General features: G+C 47.2%; 1 protein-coding gene across 1 annotated transcript in view; it reads right to left on the bottom strand.

The window, feature by feature from the left end:
• The window catches only part of PTGIS (prostaglandin I2 synthase), a 49,556-nt gene that overhangs the window by 23,173 nt on the left and 8,572 nt on the right, over positions 1-17,811 (bottom strand). The window contains exons 2-4 of the mRNA XM_004370257.1: positions 6,460-6,583; positions 4,643-4,821; positions 1,964-2,107 (exon numbers count right to left, since the gene is read on the bottom strand). Coding sequence (XP_004370314.1) covers positions 1,964-2,107; positions 4,643-4,821; positions 6,460-6,583 — 447 coding nt within the window. The remainder of the gene's footprint in view (positions 1-1,963; positions 2,108-4,642; positions 4,822-6,459; positions 6,584-17,811) is intronic.

Here is a 17,811-nt window from a genome sequence, read left to right as displayed (position 1 = left end):
CCTCCCCAAGTCCCACTCCTCCCTCTCTGACTCCTTTGCCTGCACAAAGACATGGGGTGGCAGGAGCCAGGGGCCCTTGGTAGGTGGCTTTAGCTGGCCCTATCTGGACCTCAGTTTCCCCATCTGTACAATGACAGGGCAAGCCAGCCTAGCATTCCAGACCAAATGCAGCCCTGATGGAGTCTGCCCCACTCCGTGTGGAAGAATGTGGCTGCTTACATGTAGAGGGTCGTGGTTGGGAGCCCAGGCCCTGGGGCCTGTCTGGCCATGACCCAACTGTGGGACTCTGGGCAAATGACTGAGGCTCTCCAAGCCTCAGTTTTCTCATCTGTCAAATGGGACTTGGAAAGTACCGGCCTCACAGAGCTGTTGTGAGGATTAAATGAGTGAGCCCACATGGAGGATACATGTATGCACACACACGTGTCATATATGAGCCCATGTGCTCGTATGTATCAGTGAATGGCTGTGCTTTATTCCGAAACTATATTGCTCTAAGTTTTTGGAGGAGTTGAAATGTTCTTTTTTTTTTGAAATGATGGTCAGTTAAAGGTACTACCAAAACCCAAGGAACTGTCCTCAACATGCCTCACTGACCACTCTTTCCCTCACTGCCCACCCCCTCCAACCCCAATCAAATCTTTGAGCCGGTCCCCTCAGCTCCGTAAATTACCCAAATTCTCACCATCTTCCCTGCCACTTCCCTGGTCCAGGCCATCCTTTACTCTTACTTGGACGACGACAACGGCCTCCCTCTCATCTCCACATCCTCCACCTACAGACTATTCTCCACCGAGCGGCCAGGGGGAGCTTTTCAATGTCTAAGTTGGATCGTGTCAGGCCTCCTCTTAAACCCCCAATAATGCCCCATCTTGTTGGCAGGTGGCACTGAGTCGGCTCCAACTCACAGCGACCTCATGTGTAACAAAACAATTGCCTTCCAACCTGAGGGGCTCATCTACCAGCACTATATCAGACAATGTTCTGTGAAGCATAAGGTTTTCATTGGCTAATTTTCAGAAGCAGATCACCAGGCCTTTCTTCCTAGTCTGTCTTTGTCTGGAAGCACCTCTGAAACCTGTCCACCATGAGTGACCCTGCTGGTATTTGAAATACCGGTGGCATAGCTTCCAGCATCATAGCAACACGCAAGCCACCACAGTATGACAAACTGACAGACGCTTCCATGGCCTTGAGACTCTGCAAGACTTGGTTCCCATCAACTCTGACCTCATCTCCACCCTCCACCCTCAGCTCCCTGCCACCTCTGGGCCTTTGCACTTGCTGTTCCCTCTACCCGGAATCTCGGCGTGGTGGACAACTTGTAGTCAGGTCTCAGCTCTGAGGTCAGACCCTCAGGGAGGCCCTCACTGGTCAGCCTGGCTCCCGGAGCCCCCCACACTATCGCCCATCTGTTGATGTCCGTCATTGCATTTACCACTCTCTGACAAACCGTCTTTATTTATTGGATTACTGTCTGTTTCCCTCATTACAGTGCTGACTCTGAGCTTCACAACACCATCTGCCGTGTTCCCTGCTGTGTCCTCAGTGCCTGGAACAGTGGCTGGCGTTGCTGAAGAACGGCCAGTTGCATACCTTTTAATACACGTTTACAAGGTCTGATAAAACGTTATAGTGCTGGGTCTCCAAACATTTTGCTTTTCTGGACTGCAATATCCCAAAGTCTGGAAGCCACAAGAAGAGATGGTCTTTGAAGACTTGTCCTGCTACCCTCTCCCTGGGTGACCAGTGAGGCCCGACCCCTTTTGGGGTTCAGGTGAACACTTCGGGTCCCAGATGCACAATCTCTTTCTTGCAGCCTTTGTCTTAAGTGTCCCAAAGTGTTTCCCTACCCACAAAGTGCCCGGTTCACCTGGCCACCCCTCACGGCTGATGCAGGCCCAGATGCTGGTCTCCACCCAAGAGGGAGAGTGGAGGACCCTGTGGAGGACCCCAGGCTCACCTGAGCAGGAAGCCGTAGGAGAAATCGAGGAGCCCCATCTCGTGCCAGCCCCCGCCCGCCTCTGTGGCATCATCTAGCAGGACAGTGCGGAGGTTGGTATACATGGCTTCCGTGAGAGCCTGGAGGTCTCTGTGGAGGAGAGTCCTGGAGCAGGAAACAGAGGTGTAAGAGTCTGCCTCCCAAAGACACACAGGCACCTCCCTCCCCAAATCCTAGGGTCCCAGAGCCCAAGGTTCTCACTGGTAACAGGGACCTTTGGAAGACTGGCTCATACAGATGATATAGTGTTACTATTACCGTCAACAACGATAGTCACCATTTATTGTGCTAAGCACAATCATCTCATTTAATCTTCTGACAACCCTAGGAATACTAGTTACTATTACAACACCCATTTTACAGGACAGAGAAGAAAGTAATTTGCCCAAGGTCACACAGCCAGTAAGTGGTACAGGTGGGATTGAAACACTGCTTTGCCCAATTTTGGACTCTGGGTGCTTAACCATGATAGTCCGTCCCTCCCCTGGCACACAGAGCTTGCATGAGGAACCCACAGCCTTCTGGAAGAGAAAGAACTTAGAGCCCAACCCTTCCTTCCTGAGATCCAAAGTTAGAGATCTGTTTGAACGGTTAAGGTGTCCCCTGACCAATGACTGCTAATAAGACATGACCCCAAGTAAACTCTACATGAGAAAAAAGGGAATCTGGGCTAGTGACCTGCTCTCATCATATGTGCTTAAGAATTGAGGAGCAAACCAGTTCTGGAAGGTTTTGGAAGGTTCTGGAAGGACAAAGCCTGTACTGAGCCTCATTGATACAGATCAACATTGAGAGCCATGACCGTGCATAGGAGTAGACGCCAAGACAGATGGGATCTTATAAATAAGAGTAAGGCCCCTCTGCTTTCTGCGCAGGAATGAAGACCAGAAAGGACATGAACAAGAGTGTCCGTGGGGCAGTGCAAAGCCAATGTTCAACAGTGACACCTTGTGGAAGCAACAAGAATAGTGCTAGTATACAGATCAGGTGGTCCAGTTCTGTCTCCACTTGCTGTTTGGACAGGATGGATCCCTTTAGACTGAGTAAGTCTCTGCGTTCTTGATTAATTCATGGGGGGAAAGCGTCCAGAGGGAGTCCATGAACTCCCAGGTAGTAAAGGCTTTTCAATGTTCAAGTTGGAACACTGTTGGAAAAGACACATGACTCATGTGAGACAATGCATGTAAGGGGCTTAGCACGGCACCTGGCACGTTGTCAGTGCTCAGTAAATGGGTGCTGACACAGCAATTGACCCTGACCCAGTGGTCCCCCAACCCCACTCCAAGCATCGCTCCTCAATGCAGACAGTGGCCCTCAACACATGTGGGAGCCATGCCCAGAAGACATCATGCCAGCTCGTAAGAAATTCTCGGAAACTCTTGGAGCAGACACTGGAGGAAACTGGGATTCTCTCTGGGTAGGTGGGGGCAGGATGCAGTGAACTGTGGATTGTTGTTGTCAGTGCAACCCCATGGGTACCCCAGGACACTTGGACTCAGAAATACTCCTAGCAGCTGTCCCACAAGGCCAAGGTCAGAGCTGGGCATCGCCTCCAATCAGTATTCACCCATAATGCTGGCCTTTCCTCAGCTTTAGCAATCCTGCAAAACACAGGTTTCTAGATGCCTTTCCTAACTCCAGCAGGTTGTTCTTCCTGGAGGCAGATTACTAAAGATTCCCATCATACTGTGTGAGCTCTTTAGGGGCAGACACAGGGTTTTATTTGCCTTACATCTCAGGCGGAGGGGGATGAGCTGAAGAGTTAACAGACCTGGATCCAAATCCAGGCTCTGCCACTTACTGGTGGTGGACTTTAAGTCACTTCACTTCTCTGAGCCTCAGTTTCCTTGTCTGTAAAATAAGGATGAAAACACCTACCTCTTATGGCTAATGTACAGATACAAAAGTGTGCCTATAAAACACCTGGCATATGGCAAGTATCTCCACATGGTGGCTGACATCATTCCATACCACCTACATCTAGAACAGTGACTGGCACATAGCAGGCCCTCAGATGTTTGCTAAATGAATGTAGAGGAAATCTGTCCTCTTGTTGATATAATTATTCCTTGTATTTCAGGAGCTGCACCACTTTCTAGCTGAGTGACCTAGAGCAAGTCACTTCTCTTCTCTGAGCCCCAGAGTCCTCATCTATAAAATGGGGCTATAAGTTACTTACCCTCCAGCATGTCGTGAAGGCTGATGAGATAATGCGTGGTGCCTGGCACAGAGCATGGATTCAAAAATATTAATCAACCCACTGATCCCACTTCATTTTACAGATAACGAAACAGAGGCTCGGAGAGGGGAAGGGATTTGTCCAAGGTCACAAAGCAAGAAACTGCAGACCTGGGATTTGAATCTAGGTCTGGCTGACCCAAACCTCGATCTGCTAAAACTGGCCTGCCTCCTAAAAGAGATCGGGATACTGGGTAAAGAATTCTTCTTCAGCCCAATTCTTTTGGGTTGTTTTGTTTTGTTTTTTCTCATCTGTCTTGTCTCCTGGCTCAAGCAAAACAAAATATCTTTAGTAGACACGTGCTTTGGAGCTAAGCACAACCCACACAGGACTTGGGCTACACAGGAAGAAGCAGGTCGCCCACCCTAGCCCACCAACAGGTGCCATCTTGAGCCACTCACGGTTTCATCCTGGCCTTTTCATCACTGGGGTTGTAATGCGGAAGCTGCACGTCAAAAATCCTCTCCATAAGGAAGACAGCATAGGCGTGGAAGTCCAGCTTGGTGCGAGATTCCCACACCACTGTGTCGTAGGAGTGTGGGTCCAGGAGGACAGTGACATACCTGCCCCCCACGAGCACCTGTGGGAAGTCAGCAGGGATGGAGTGAGGAGTATTACTATGGACAACAGCAGCTCTCAGTAGTCAAGGGCTTACTAGGTGCCAGTCACTGCCCCCACCGAACACTTAACAGACAAATCCCCTCACTGACCCCTCATGACAACCCTGAGAGGTAGGGACTATCATTCACCTAGTGATAGCTGAAAAAGTGAGGCTTAGAGAAGGAAGGCAATGTGCCCAAGATCACACAGCTGAGAGGTGGCAGAGCTAGGCTGTGAATTCAGGGCTTTTTTGAACAAAATGCTGTGCTCTTAACCATCTCACTCTAAAGCATCCTCCATGGTAATCTTGGTTGTTGCCATATCTCTAGCAATCAAGAAAGAGTCTGCCTAGAGAAGGCAGCAGATGAATATTGTGTGTATCACAGATGGATGGTTGGATGGATGGATGCATGCGTGGATGTATGGATGGATGCATGGATGGACAAAGTTGGGTAAATGTTAAAGGGTGACTGCTGGATGTGTATATGGATAGGTGGATAGAAGAATAAATGGATGGATTGAAGGATTGGTGAAGGGATGGATGGATGGATGCTACTGGATAAATTCTAGTGGATGGGTTGTAGATGGGTGGATAGAAAAATACATGGATAAATGGATGAATGGATGAATGGATGGATGGATGGACGGATGCAGTTGAGTAAATGCTAGTGGATGGATTGCTAGATGGGTGAATAAATGGATGGATAGATCAATGAATGGATATTAGATGAAATGATGGATGGATGGGTCTCTGGAGGTTAGCTGGAAAATAAATGTATGAATAAATATTGGGTACAAGGATGGCAGGATTCTAAGCAGATATTGGGTAAACAGATTGAATGATAGATGTTATATGCATGGATGGAAGTTGGAAGGATATATGTAAGATGGATAGATGGGTGGCAGTTGCTTGAATGGATGTTGGAAGGTTGAATGGATAGATGGAGGTATAAACAGATATATACTGAGTGGACAGATGAATGGATGAAGAGACATTGGACGCTGAATGCCTGGATAGCTGATTGTTGGGTGGATAATGGATGGATAGATTAGTAGATAAATGGAGGAATGGAAATTGGTAGAATTGAATATATGGATGAAGTTGGATGGATGTTGAGTACACGAATGAAAGAATATTTGGTAAATTTTGGGTAGAAGGATGGAGGAATGGATAATGGGTGAGTGGATGGATAGACAGATACTGGATAAATATATGGAAAGATGGATGACTGCAATGAAATATATGGATGAATGTTGGGGGGATGTTGGGCAGATATTGGGTATATAGGTGGAAGGACAGACATTAGATGGATGGATAGAAGGATGAATGGAAGGAAGAAAGGATAGATGCATGGATGGATGGATGGAGGTCAGTTGGATGGATGTAAAGCATTGAATAGATATTGAATGACTGCATAGCTTGATGTTGGAAAGATGCTAGAGGGATATTGAAGAGATGGATGTCAGATAAGCATTGGATTACAGTTGGAGAGACAGATAAACAGAAAGTTGGACGAACCATTGGATGGATGTTGGATGGGTAGGTCAGTGTATGGAAGGATGCTGAGGAAATCACTGCTCATCTCTTTCTCTCCCAAAAGGCATAAGAGGAACTTACTGTAAAGATGTCACCATGCTTCTCCTTCATCCTAGTGAGGAAGCTGGCAGCATCTTTTCCAAACTCCAAGGCATGGCCCAACCAGGGGATACTTCCCAGGTCCAAGGGAGGCTCTCCAGGTCGGCTGCAGAAACCACAGCCCTTATCACCATTTGATAATGCAGGGAAGGAGATAAAGAGTATAGGGCATGGGGTGTATTTTAAATGGAGCCACAAGTACATGCTAGCTCAGTCCAGGGAGTGCGAAAGCGGTGTGTGTGACATTCAAGATCAGAATCATCTGTGAGAGCACAGAGACTCCTGTGGGAATATAACGATATTTATAGCTCACTGTGGTAGGCAGAATTTGAAAACAACCACAACCTCCTAGTGGGGAATATATGGTGCCGTTAACTTTAAGAAAGAATGGTTACACTCAAGACTAAGGCCCTAAGACGCCCTTCTGACCCAGAACTGAAACTATTCCCAGAGACCACCTTCCAGCCAAACAACAGACAAGCCCATAAAATAAACAGTAACACCTGAGAAGAACGTGCTCCTTAGAACAATCAATTATGTGAGATCAAGAAGGCAATATTTGCCCAAAAGCGAAGATGAGAAGACAGGAACGGGTAGAAAATCAGGATGAAAGGAAACGGGGAACCCAGGACAGAAATGGGGTGAGTGCTGAGACATTGTGGGGAATGAAACCAAGGCCATGAAACACTTTATATACAAACTATGGAATGAGAATCTAATCTGCTCTGTAAGCTTTCACCTAACGCATAATTAAAAAAATAAACAAATTCAGAAACAAAAAGCTAAAAAAAAAGAAAAGAAACAAAGAATGATTATCCTCAGTGGGCCTGACCTAATCAGGGCCTAAGTGATGGGCCTTAAAAGGGACAGGGCTCTTCCAGGCAAAAGAGATTCAAAGCATGATAGGGATTCAACACAAGGGAGATTCTCTATTGCTGGCTTTGAAGACAGAGGGGCCACGTGGCAAGGAATGTGCCAGCCTCTAGGATATGAAAGCAGACCTCGGTTGACAGCAAGCAAGGAAAAAGGAACCTCTGTCCTACAATGCAAGGAACTCAATTCATCCAGATTCTTCCCAGAGCCTCCCGATACGAAGGCAGCCTGGCCGGCACCTTGATTTCAGCCTTGTAAGACTCTGAACAGACTAGGAAGAAAGGCCTATGGGTCACAGCAGTCCAATCTTGTCGTGCATGGGGTTGCCATGAGTAAGGAGTCGACTTGATGGTAGCTGTCTTAGTTATCTAGTGTTGCTATGACAGAAATACCACACGTGGGTGGATTTAACGAACAGAAATTTATTCTCTCACAGTCTAGGAGGCTAGAAGTCCAAATTCAGGGCACCAGCTCCCAGGGAAGGGTTTCTCTCTGTCGGTTCTAGGGGAAGGTCCTTGTCATCAATCTTCCCTTGGTCTAAGAGCTTCTCAGCCCAGGGACCCCTGGGTCCAAAGGACAAGCTCAGCTCCCAGGACTTCTTTCTTAGTAGTATGAGATCCCTCTCCTCTCTGCTTGATTCTTTTATATCTCAAAAGAGTTTGACTCAAGATACAACCTAATCTTGTAGATTGTGTCTTGCCTCATTAACATCACTGCCTCTAATCCTGCCTCATTAACATCATAGAGTTTAGGATTTACAACACATAGAATAATCACATCAGATCACAAAATGGTGGACAACCACACAATACTGGGAATCATGGCCTAGCCAAGTTAACACACATTTTTGGGGAGCACAATTCAATCCATTACATTCCACTCTTTGGCCACCCAAAATTCATGTCCTTGCTGCATGTAAAACATATTCACCCCATCATATCGTAGCAAAAGTCTTAATTTAACTCCAAGTCCAAAATCTCCTGGGGCAAAATTCCTCTTCATCTATGCAATCTAGAATACAAGTTATCTGCTTCCGAAGTACAATGGTGGGACAGGCACAAACTAAACATTTCCGTCACAAACGGGAGAAACTGGAGGAAAAGACAGGGTAACAGGCACCAAACAAGTCAGCAAAATACATTACATTAGCTCTCAAGGCTTGAAAATAATCCTTTGTTCTCTGAGACAATTTAGGCAACAGCCCCACCCTCCAGACTCTAGGTGTTGGCCACACTCTCCGGATTCTGGGCGGAGTCCCTTGGCCCTGGGCATCAGCTCCGCCTTCCAGGCCCATTGGAACAGCAAGTCTGCTCCCTCGCATTTGGGCGGCCCCATTTTTCTAGTCCATCTGAGTGGCGAGTCCATCCCCTTAAGCCTGGCAGGCGCAGTTCTGCTTTGGGCAGCAGATCCGGCCCCATCCCGCTGGCACTCGTGAAAGGCAGCCCCACACTCCAGAAGAGAGTTGGTGAAGACCTGACTCTTTGAAATCTAGGAGGCTGTGGCCTCACCCTTTGAAACCCCAGAGGCCATGGCTCCACCCTTTGAGACCCCAGAGGTCTGGGCCCTACGCTTTGAGACAAAGGCAGCTCTACTTCCTGTGTTTCTTGTCTCTTCAGCTTCTGCTTCCTGGTTCCCTGGCCTCTTGGCCCATTGGGTCCTTGGGCCAGCTAGGCATCTGCCCTGCTTAGGCAAGTGTTCCAAAGCTCTTTAGCTCTACTGATAAGTGCCTGGCGGCCCCCTACTCCGACAGTAAACCTTGGCCAGAAGGCACTCAGCTCTCTTGCTCCATGGGTCAGCAAGTCTAGCTCCACCAGTAAGTGCCCAGAGGCAGCCCACTCGACTAGGAAGCCTCCTGAGCAAAGGCACTCAGTTCTCTGGCTCCACGGGTCAGCTCCCACACCATCTGACACCAGTCTCCTTGTTTCTGCTGCTGCTGTTTCCTGTTTCTGCTTCCCGTCATCTGCGCCGTCTCTGGTGTTACAGCTCTCCTCACTTCCTTCTGAGCCCTCACCAGAATTTAATTCCACCAAAAGTCTCTTCAAGGCAATCTAGGCTTCCACCATTAGGCATGTTAAAACTCTTCCAGCCTCCATCCATTCACAGTTTCAAAACCGTTTCCACATTTTAGGTATCCGGTAAAGCAACACCCCACTGCCAGTATCAAATTCTGTCTTGGATATCAAGCACTGCTATAACAGAAATACCACACGTGGGTGGATTTAACAAACATAAATTTATTATCTCACAGCCTAGGAGGCTAGAAGTCCAAATTCAGGGCACCAGCTCCTGGGGAAGGGTTTCTCTCTGTCGATTCTAGGGGAAGGTCCTTGTCATCAATCTTCCCCTGGTCTAAGAACGTCTCAGCCCAGGGACCCCTGGGTCCAAAGGACAAGCTCAGCTCCCAGGACTTCTTTCTTGGTGGTATGAGGTCCCTCTCCTCCCTGCTTGATTCTCTCTTTTATATCTCAAAAGAGACTGATTCAAGATACAACCTAATTCTATAGATTGAGTCCTGCCTCATTAACATAAATGCTTCTAATCCTGCCTCATTAACATCATAAAGGTTAGGATTTATAACACATAGGGTAATCACATCAGATCACAAAATGGTGGACAACCACACAATACTGGAAATTATGCCTTAGCCAAGTTGACACACATTTTTGGGGAACACAATTCAGTATTCTTCACCAACACCGTAATTCAAAGGCATGAATTCTAGGGTCTTCCTTATTCACTGTCCAGGTTTCACATGCGTATGAGGTGATTGAAATTATCATGGCTTGGGTCAGGCATACCTTGTCCTCAGAGTGACATCTTTGCTTTTCAACACTTTAAAGAGGTCTTTCGCATCAGATTTGCCCAATGCAATATGTTGCTTGACTTCTTGACTGCTGCTTCCATGGGCTTTGATTATGGATCCAAGTAAAACAAAATCCTTAACAACTTCAATATCTTCTCCGTTTATCATGATGTTGCTTATTGGTCCAGTTGTGAGGATTTTTGTTTTCTTTATGTTGAAGTGTAATCCATACTGAAGGATGTGGTCTTTGATCTTCATCCGTAAGCGCTTCAAGTCCTCTTCACTTTCACCAAGCAAGGTTGTGTCATCTGCATGTCACAGGTTGTTAATTAGTCTTGCTCCAATCTTGATGCCCTGTTCTTCTTCATACTGTCCAGCTTCTCATATTACTTGTTCAGCATACAGATTGAATAAGTATGGTGAAAGGATACAACCCTGATGCACACCTTTCCTGATATTAAACCACAGAGTATCCTCATGTTCTGTTTGAACTACTGCCTCTTCATCTATGTACAGGTTCCACATGAGCACAATTAAGTGTTTTGGAATTCCCATTCTTCTCAATAATTTGTTATGATCCACACAGTTGAATGCCTTTGTGTAGTTAATAAAACACAGGTAAACATCTTTCTGGTATTCGCTGCTTTCAGCGGCACGACCTCACTCTTGGAGCACAAAGGGTGGACAGAGGCAGAGGTGGCAGGCGCTAGCGGGCGGGGTCTGTGACGGAGGAATGAGCAGTTGTTGGAGGGAATCCACGGGAACTAAAGCTCAAGGGAGATTGAGAAAAGGCATCTGAACCAGGATGGGCAGGCAGTGGTTGGCTGCGTGGGCAGGAGCTGGAAGGTCAGGGCCTATGTTCCCCCACAAGGCCTGGCAGTGCTTCAAAAAAGTGAGCATGAGAGTAGCAGTGGGCAAGGCTGGAGACCGCAGGCCCCGCAATAGAGCCTCCTTCGCCCCCGCTGGCTGGCTGTTGAGTCACCCTGGAATGGGGCTTGGACCGGAGGACTCTGCCAGGCGGGCCACATCAGGCGCTTGGGCTCCCAGCTTCCTGCCTTTGTCTGCGCCTCCTCAGGACTTTTCTGGGGAACGAAGAGAGCTGCCAGAAATAACACCCGGCTCACTGGGGAGCTCTGGCGGCAGTGGGATAAAGGGCAGGGAAAGGAAGCGCCTCCTCCCTCCGCCAAAGGTGTTTTAGGAGAAAACCTCAGGCCCTGAAATGCAGCAGGTCGCTGAAACCTCTCTGGGCCTCAGTTTCCTCATTTGCAAAGTGGGGATGCAGATGTCCACTTGGGGGCAGCATCGTGTCAAGTGTGTTCTCTGCAGCCAGGCCAGCCTGGGCTAGAAACTACTTCTCCCCATATGCCCTCAGGCAAGTGACTTAGCCTGTCTGTGCCCCAGTTTCCTCCTCCATAAACTGGGCCTCAGCAACAGTTCCTTCTGCGTAGGGTTAGGGAAGGATTCGCTGTGTTAGTCGGGTAAAGCGCTTCGCACAGTGCCTCCCACAGTCAGGGCTCAGTAAGTGCTAGCCATTATGGAAGAATTTGGAAAATGCCAAGCATAGTGCCTGGTATGTAGCTGGTGCTCAATAAATGGTACCCACCTGAGAGTCTTACTGGTCCCGCTTCTCAGACCCACCCAGCTGCTCCCCAGTTACTATCCTACACTCCCTTCATCCTTATTTCAGCCCACTCCAAGCAGTACTGTTGTTACTCCCATTTTACAGATGGGGAAAGTGAGGCCCAGAGAAGCTAAGTCACTTGCCCAAGTCGCATAGCCAGCCTGAAGCACGGCTGGGATTTGAAGCCAGGAGTGTGGTGTTTGAGTTTGGACCACCACGCACTGCTGCCTCAAATCACTGCTCCCGTGTCCTGTCTCCCTGGGCTGGGAGAGGGGCGGTGTTCCCAGGACGAACAGGTTACTCCAGCCCCATACACTGCCTGTATGACACATTTCCTTTAAATGGAACCTTCAGAAAGTGCTCACAAAGAGATGAGGGGACAGGAAAGACCACCTCCCCTGGCATCTCCATAGAAGCTCAGAGCTCCAACTTTGCAAGAGTCTGCTCCAGAGAAAGTCGCTGGAGACTGAATGATGGGCTCAGAGGCGGAGTGCAGAGCTTGTGGGAGAGAAGGGAGGTGGAAGAAGACACTTCCTGATGCCTTCACTGACGGAAGTTCCATGAGAGCAGGGACTCCGTGTTCATCGACACTTAGGACAGTGCTCGGCACAGAAAAACACCAAACACGTTGCCGTCGAATCGGTCCTGACTCATGGCGACCCCATGTGTTGCAGAGTAGAACTGTCCCGTAGGGTTTTCTTGGCTATCATCTTAATGCAAGCAGATCACCAGGCTTTCTTTTGCGGAGCCGCTGGACGGGTTTGAACTGCCAACCTTCAGGTTAGCAGTCGATCACAAACCGATTGCACCACCTAGGCTCCTGTAGCAGGTGCTTAATAAATATTTGTCAGAAGAATGAATCATGTACACAGCTAGTGCTCAATAAACAGCATCTGCTTCCCAGGGTTGCTAGGAGGGTTAAGGGCGCTAACGCAGATTAAGCGCCTGACACACAGTCCACATTCTACATTGCCCGTGGAAGAGGCTGGCGTCACTTAGCTGTGCAATGTTGGCGCCCAACCTCTCCATCCAGCAGTTTCCACTCAATACAGAGAATGAGGGTTGAGCCTGTGCAAAGGCAGGGCCTCAGGCTAGGGCAGGATTTAATGGGAAGTAGTAAAGGGCTGGTTTCTGTCCAGCTGGGCTAGACCAACCCGAGCTTCTGTTTAACCTGCTTAACCCATTCGTCCCCCAGGGCTCTGTCAACCCTCAGGCTGTCGGTCATTAACTGAGGGTCTCCCTAACCCTTTTCCAACCCCCCACCCCACTGCCTCCCATAAAAAATAAAGTGTGTGGCCTTCTTGCTCTAGTTTTTGTTTTCCTGTTTTGGAAATAGACACAGATTTCGAGAATTATTTCTCAACATGAGAAAAAGCAACAAAGCAAGTATAGTGATAAATAGAAACTGTCCCTTAGCTGCATGTTGGGGATGCAATAGGGAATGGTGGGGACTGTGTCAAGGTCTATAGGGGACTCCACTAATGAGTGTCACATACGTGTTGCTAGACCTTCCGATTTTCCATGAGAAGCTGGAAATCTGGATTTTTGTGTGTGGAATTCCCCAATCTTCTCCCTTGGCACTGTGTGGCACAAATTCGACCACCCGAGACTGAATCCAGTCATGAGCCACTATTTTGTGACCTCTGGTCGCTGCATGTTGGAATGAGGCAGATTTATTTGTGCCTAGAAACTGCATATCCTGCAGGGGCATTTACAGGGCCCCAGAACAGCCCTCCAGCTGCCAGGAACACTCACCTGATGTCGCTGTGGCTTTTGGTGGCCTCCTACCCAGGAGGCCTCCCCCAGTGCTCCCTGTAGCAGCTACACAAGCTCAAAGAGAAAAGAGATACACTCAGTCCAAGGGGCTGGGGCCTCAGAGACCAGCTATGTGAGCCATCTCAGAATACAGATTGGGAAACTGAGGCTCGGAAAGCAGAAAGGATGTTTCTGACACCCTCATGGCAGATCATTAGTCTCAATGGGTCCAGAAGCCAGACTCCTAACTCCCAGCCCAGGGCCCTGTCCTTACCACCCTGCCCCAGGAGAAAACACTCACCCACACCCCAAATCCTTGGTGTTCTGCAATTACTGAGCTGGGCTTAAAAATTCTTGCCACGACTGCAAAATTTTTAATTTGGACTAACCCAAACCTGTTGCCTTCAAGTTGATTCCGACTCATAGTGACCCTAGAGGACAGAGTAGAACTGCCCCACAGGGTTCCAAGGAGCTGCTGGTGGATTCAAACTGCCGACCTTTTGGTCAACAGCCGAGCTCTTAACCACTGAGCAACCAGGGCTCCGAATTTGGACTAGAGACTAAATAATATGAAGCATTATTTTTCATTTTCTCAGTTGGGATAATGGAATCGTGATTGGCATTGTTTCTTGATGTACATTCTGAAACATTCAGTTGGTGACATACCATGATGTCTGTAATTTTTTAAAAACGTTAATAACTGTCAGACCAAGGTGATGGGTACACGGGGTTCAGTATAGTATTTTTTAATTTTTCTGTAGAGTTAAACCTTTACATAATTAAAAAACTAAACAAAACATGATGCTGGAGGCAAAGACAGCGTTGCTGACCAACTGAAGCACTGTTTATTTACTGGGAAAAGCATGGATTTGGAACCAGCTAGATGCAGGATATAATTCGTTCTTTGTGAATTCACTTAACGTTTCTAAGCCTCGGCTGTAAAACAGGGGTGATGATAATGATCTCCAGGGTTGGTCAGGAGAAAGGAATGAGACAAGGTAGGTGGTGGAGTGCCTTCTTGTTTCAATCCAGACTTTGGATCACCATCTACACAGCATCAGATCATCCACCTCTTTTTCGTACTTTAAGAATCCTCTGGTCAAAGCTGCATCTCTTACTGTTTAAAGGTCACGTGGTTCTGAGACTTTTAAGGGTTCAGACCACCAATATAATGTGTGGGAAGAGTGAGAATTCATTCTTCCTGGAATTAAAATTCTGGCTGCCCAGATTTTAACACAGGACAACCTTGGGTGCATTGCTTGGCCTCTCTGAGCCTCAGTTTCCTCCTCTGCAAAGTGGAGGCAACCAAACTACCCCCTCACCAAGTTGGGAGAAGGAAATGAGATTTTGCATTTGGGCTCCATTTTAAATTGGGGTTCCTGTGGGGTGTCTCGAGGGTCCATGCAACTGGCCCCAAGCTGCCAGTGACCCCCATACCCACACTTCTTCCTAACTCCCATTTGTTGAACCTCCCAAGCCACCTACAGGTATAAAAATCAAAGACCCCCAAAGATAAAAGAGCTCTGAGAGGCAGGGCCAAGATGGCAGAGTAGTCAGACGCTTCCTGTGGTCCCTCTTACAACAAAGACCCCAAAAAACAAGTGAATTGATTATGTATGACAATCTAGGAGCCCTGAACATCAAAGGCAAAGTTGAGGAATCGGACTGAGTGGCAGGGGGAGGGAGAGATGGTTCGGAAGCAGCGAGGAATTCCCAGACCTGATCAGCTCGTGTGCGCAGTGAGGCAAGCAGTGGCGCTTGGGAGACATTTTCCACATCGGGAGAGACCCAGCGGCAGAGAGTCTACTCGGGCATCCGGAACCAGTGAAAAGCAGCACTCAATTGGCAAGAGATAAGTACTTGCGTCTGGCCTACCATGCGGATCAAAAAACACCCCCCTTTGGGAAAAATCTCTCTCCCATTTACCTCCCCACTCCCTGCTCTGCACCGGGTCCCAGGCCAGCTTCAGCGATTGCCGAGTCCCCTGGGCCAGAAGTAGGACCCATCATGCGCCCTGAGCCATTCTCTCGGCCTTGGAGAAGGAACAAATTAACAAACAGGGAAAAAATAATCTGCTGGCTCCCCTGAGCCAGGAACTCAGGGTAGGCACAGCTCCTTTGCCTAGGCACAGGCATAAGAGGTCCATGGACTTCGACTGCCTTTCACCCATGCATAGACCTGTGTGGGCCCATTTGAACAGTGTAGGCCCTCATTACCACAGTACAACAGGGTGTATACCTGAAGTCTAACTTCAACTGTTTCAGCTGTGAAGTGGCAGGTTCATGACATTTGGCACTGCTCTGCCCATTAAGCAGGGTCCTCACTTACCCACATCAGGGGCCTGAGGACTGGTGGCACCACCCACGCCACCTAGCCATCTGTGACAGGGGCCCAAGAATAATTGGTGCTTCCCAGTCCTTATGGCCAACAATGTTGCGTGCTCATAGTCTGGCTTCAAAACCCACCCACCTACACCCTCTAGGGAACAGGGACATGCTTTCCTCCCAGACACTCAAGGGCAGCTGTCAGCTCCCTGCCTTGCTTAACGCGTGACCCCCTACTGCAGCCAGATACCTGTGCCTATGCCAATCACCCATGCCTGTCTAGGACTGTAGGTGAGAGCCTGCACCACACACTTGGTGACTGACTACCTGGACACATCGGCTGAATCCACACAAGTAAACAGACTCCTGGGCTCACATACGTAGTAACAGATCTAACGACCTGGTGACAGGACGTTAGAGCTTCAAAGTCGCCAATAATAAAACTAGCTCACACGAGCAGCCTATTTGGGAATATCAGAACAAAACAAAACAAGAAACTAGGACACAGTAAGCAAGCATAAAATAAATAAATAGAATAACTTACTGATGGCTCGGAGACAATAGTCACTATCAAATCATATAGACAGGCAGACCATGATGGCTTCAGCAAGCTCCCAGAATCAAGAAATTTTCCAGAGGAAGAGAATTTCTTGGAAATACCAGAGGCAGGAATAAAAAAGATTAGTATTCAGAACTCTTCAAGAGCTCGGGAAGGAGATCAAGCAAAACGCAAAACAAGCTAAGGAACACACAGACAAAGCAATAGAGGATCTTAAGAAGGTTATTCAAGAGCATAATGACAGATGTAATAGGCTGCAAGAATCCATACAGAGACAGCAATCAGAAATCCAGAAGATTAACGATAAAATTTCATAATTAGATAACTCAATAGAAAGTCATAGGAGCAGAATTGAGGCAACAGAAGTCAGAATTAGTGAGACTGAAGATAAAGCACTTGACACCAACTTATTTGAGGAAAAATCAGATAAAAGAATTTTTAAAAATGAAGAAACTCTATAAGAATTATTTGGGACCCTATCAAGAGGAATAACCTATAAGTGATTGGAGTACCAGAACAGAGAGGGATAACAGAAAATACAGATGGAATTGTTGAAGATTTATTGGCAGAAAACTTCCCTGATATCATGAAAGATGATAAGATGTCTATTTAAGATGCTCATTGAACCTCACATAAGGTAGATCCCAAAAGAAAGTCACCAAGACATATTAAAATCTAACTTGCCAGAACCAAAGATAAAGAGAGAATTTTAAGAGTGACTACGGATAATCAAAAAGTCATCTGCAAAGGAGAGTCAATAAGAATAAGCTCGGACTACTCAGCAGAAACCACGCAGGCCAGAAGGCAATGGGATGACATATATAAAGCCTTGAAAGAAAAAAACTGCCAACCAAGAATTGTATATCCAGCAAAACTGTCTCTCACATATGACGGGAAAATAAGGGCATTTCTAGATAAACAGAAGTTTACGGAATTTGCAAAAACCAAACCAAAATTGCAAGAAATACTAAAGGGAGTCCTCTGTTAGAAAATCAATAGCATCAGACTACAACCTAAAACTTGAACACAGGACAGAGTAACCAGGTATCAACCCAGACAGGGAAGTCACAAAAATAAATCAAAGCTAAAACACTGAAAATCAGGAAACACAGATGTCAATATGTAAAAGATGGCAACATTAAAACAAAAAAGAGGGACTAAAAAATTTAGACATAGATTTTTTCATATGGAGAGGAAGTCAAGGCAATAAAAAGAAATAAAAGACTGGTTTAAACTTTGAAAAATAGGAGTAAATATTAAGGTAACCACAAGGAAACTAACAATCCTACACATCAAAATAAAAAACAAGAAAAATATAAAGACTCAGCAAATACAAAATCAACAACAATGAAACAGATGAAGAGAAAATACATAAAGAAAAATGACTCAGCACAGAAAA

Source organism: Trichechus manatus, unplaced genomic scaffold (assembly GCF_000243295.1).
Source record: "Trichechus manatus latirostris isolate Lorelei unplaced genomic scaffold, TriManLat1.0 scaffold00008, whole genome shotgun sequence".
Classification (NCBI taxonomy): Eukaryota; Metazoa; Chordata; class Mammalia; order Sirenia; family Trichechidae; genus Trichechus; species Trichechus manatus.
The sequence above is the reverse complement of the archived record's forward strand: the minus strand, read 5'-3'. Positions and strand labels throughout refer to the sequence as shown.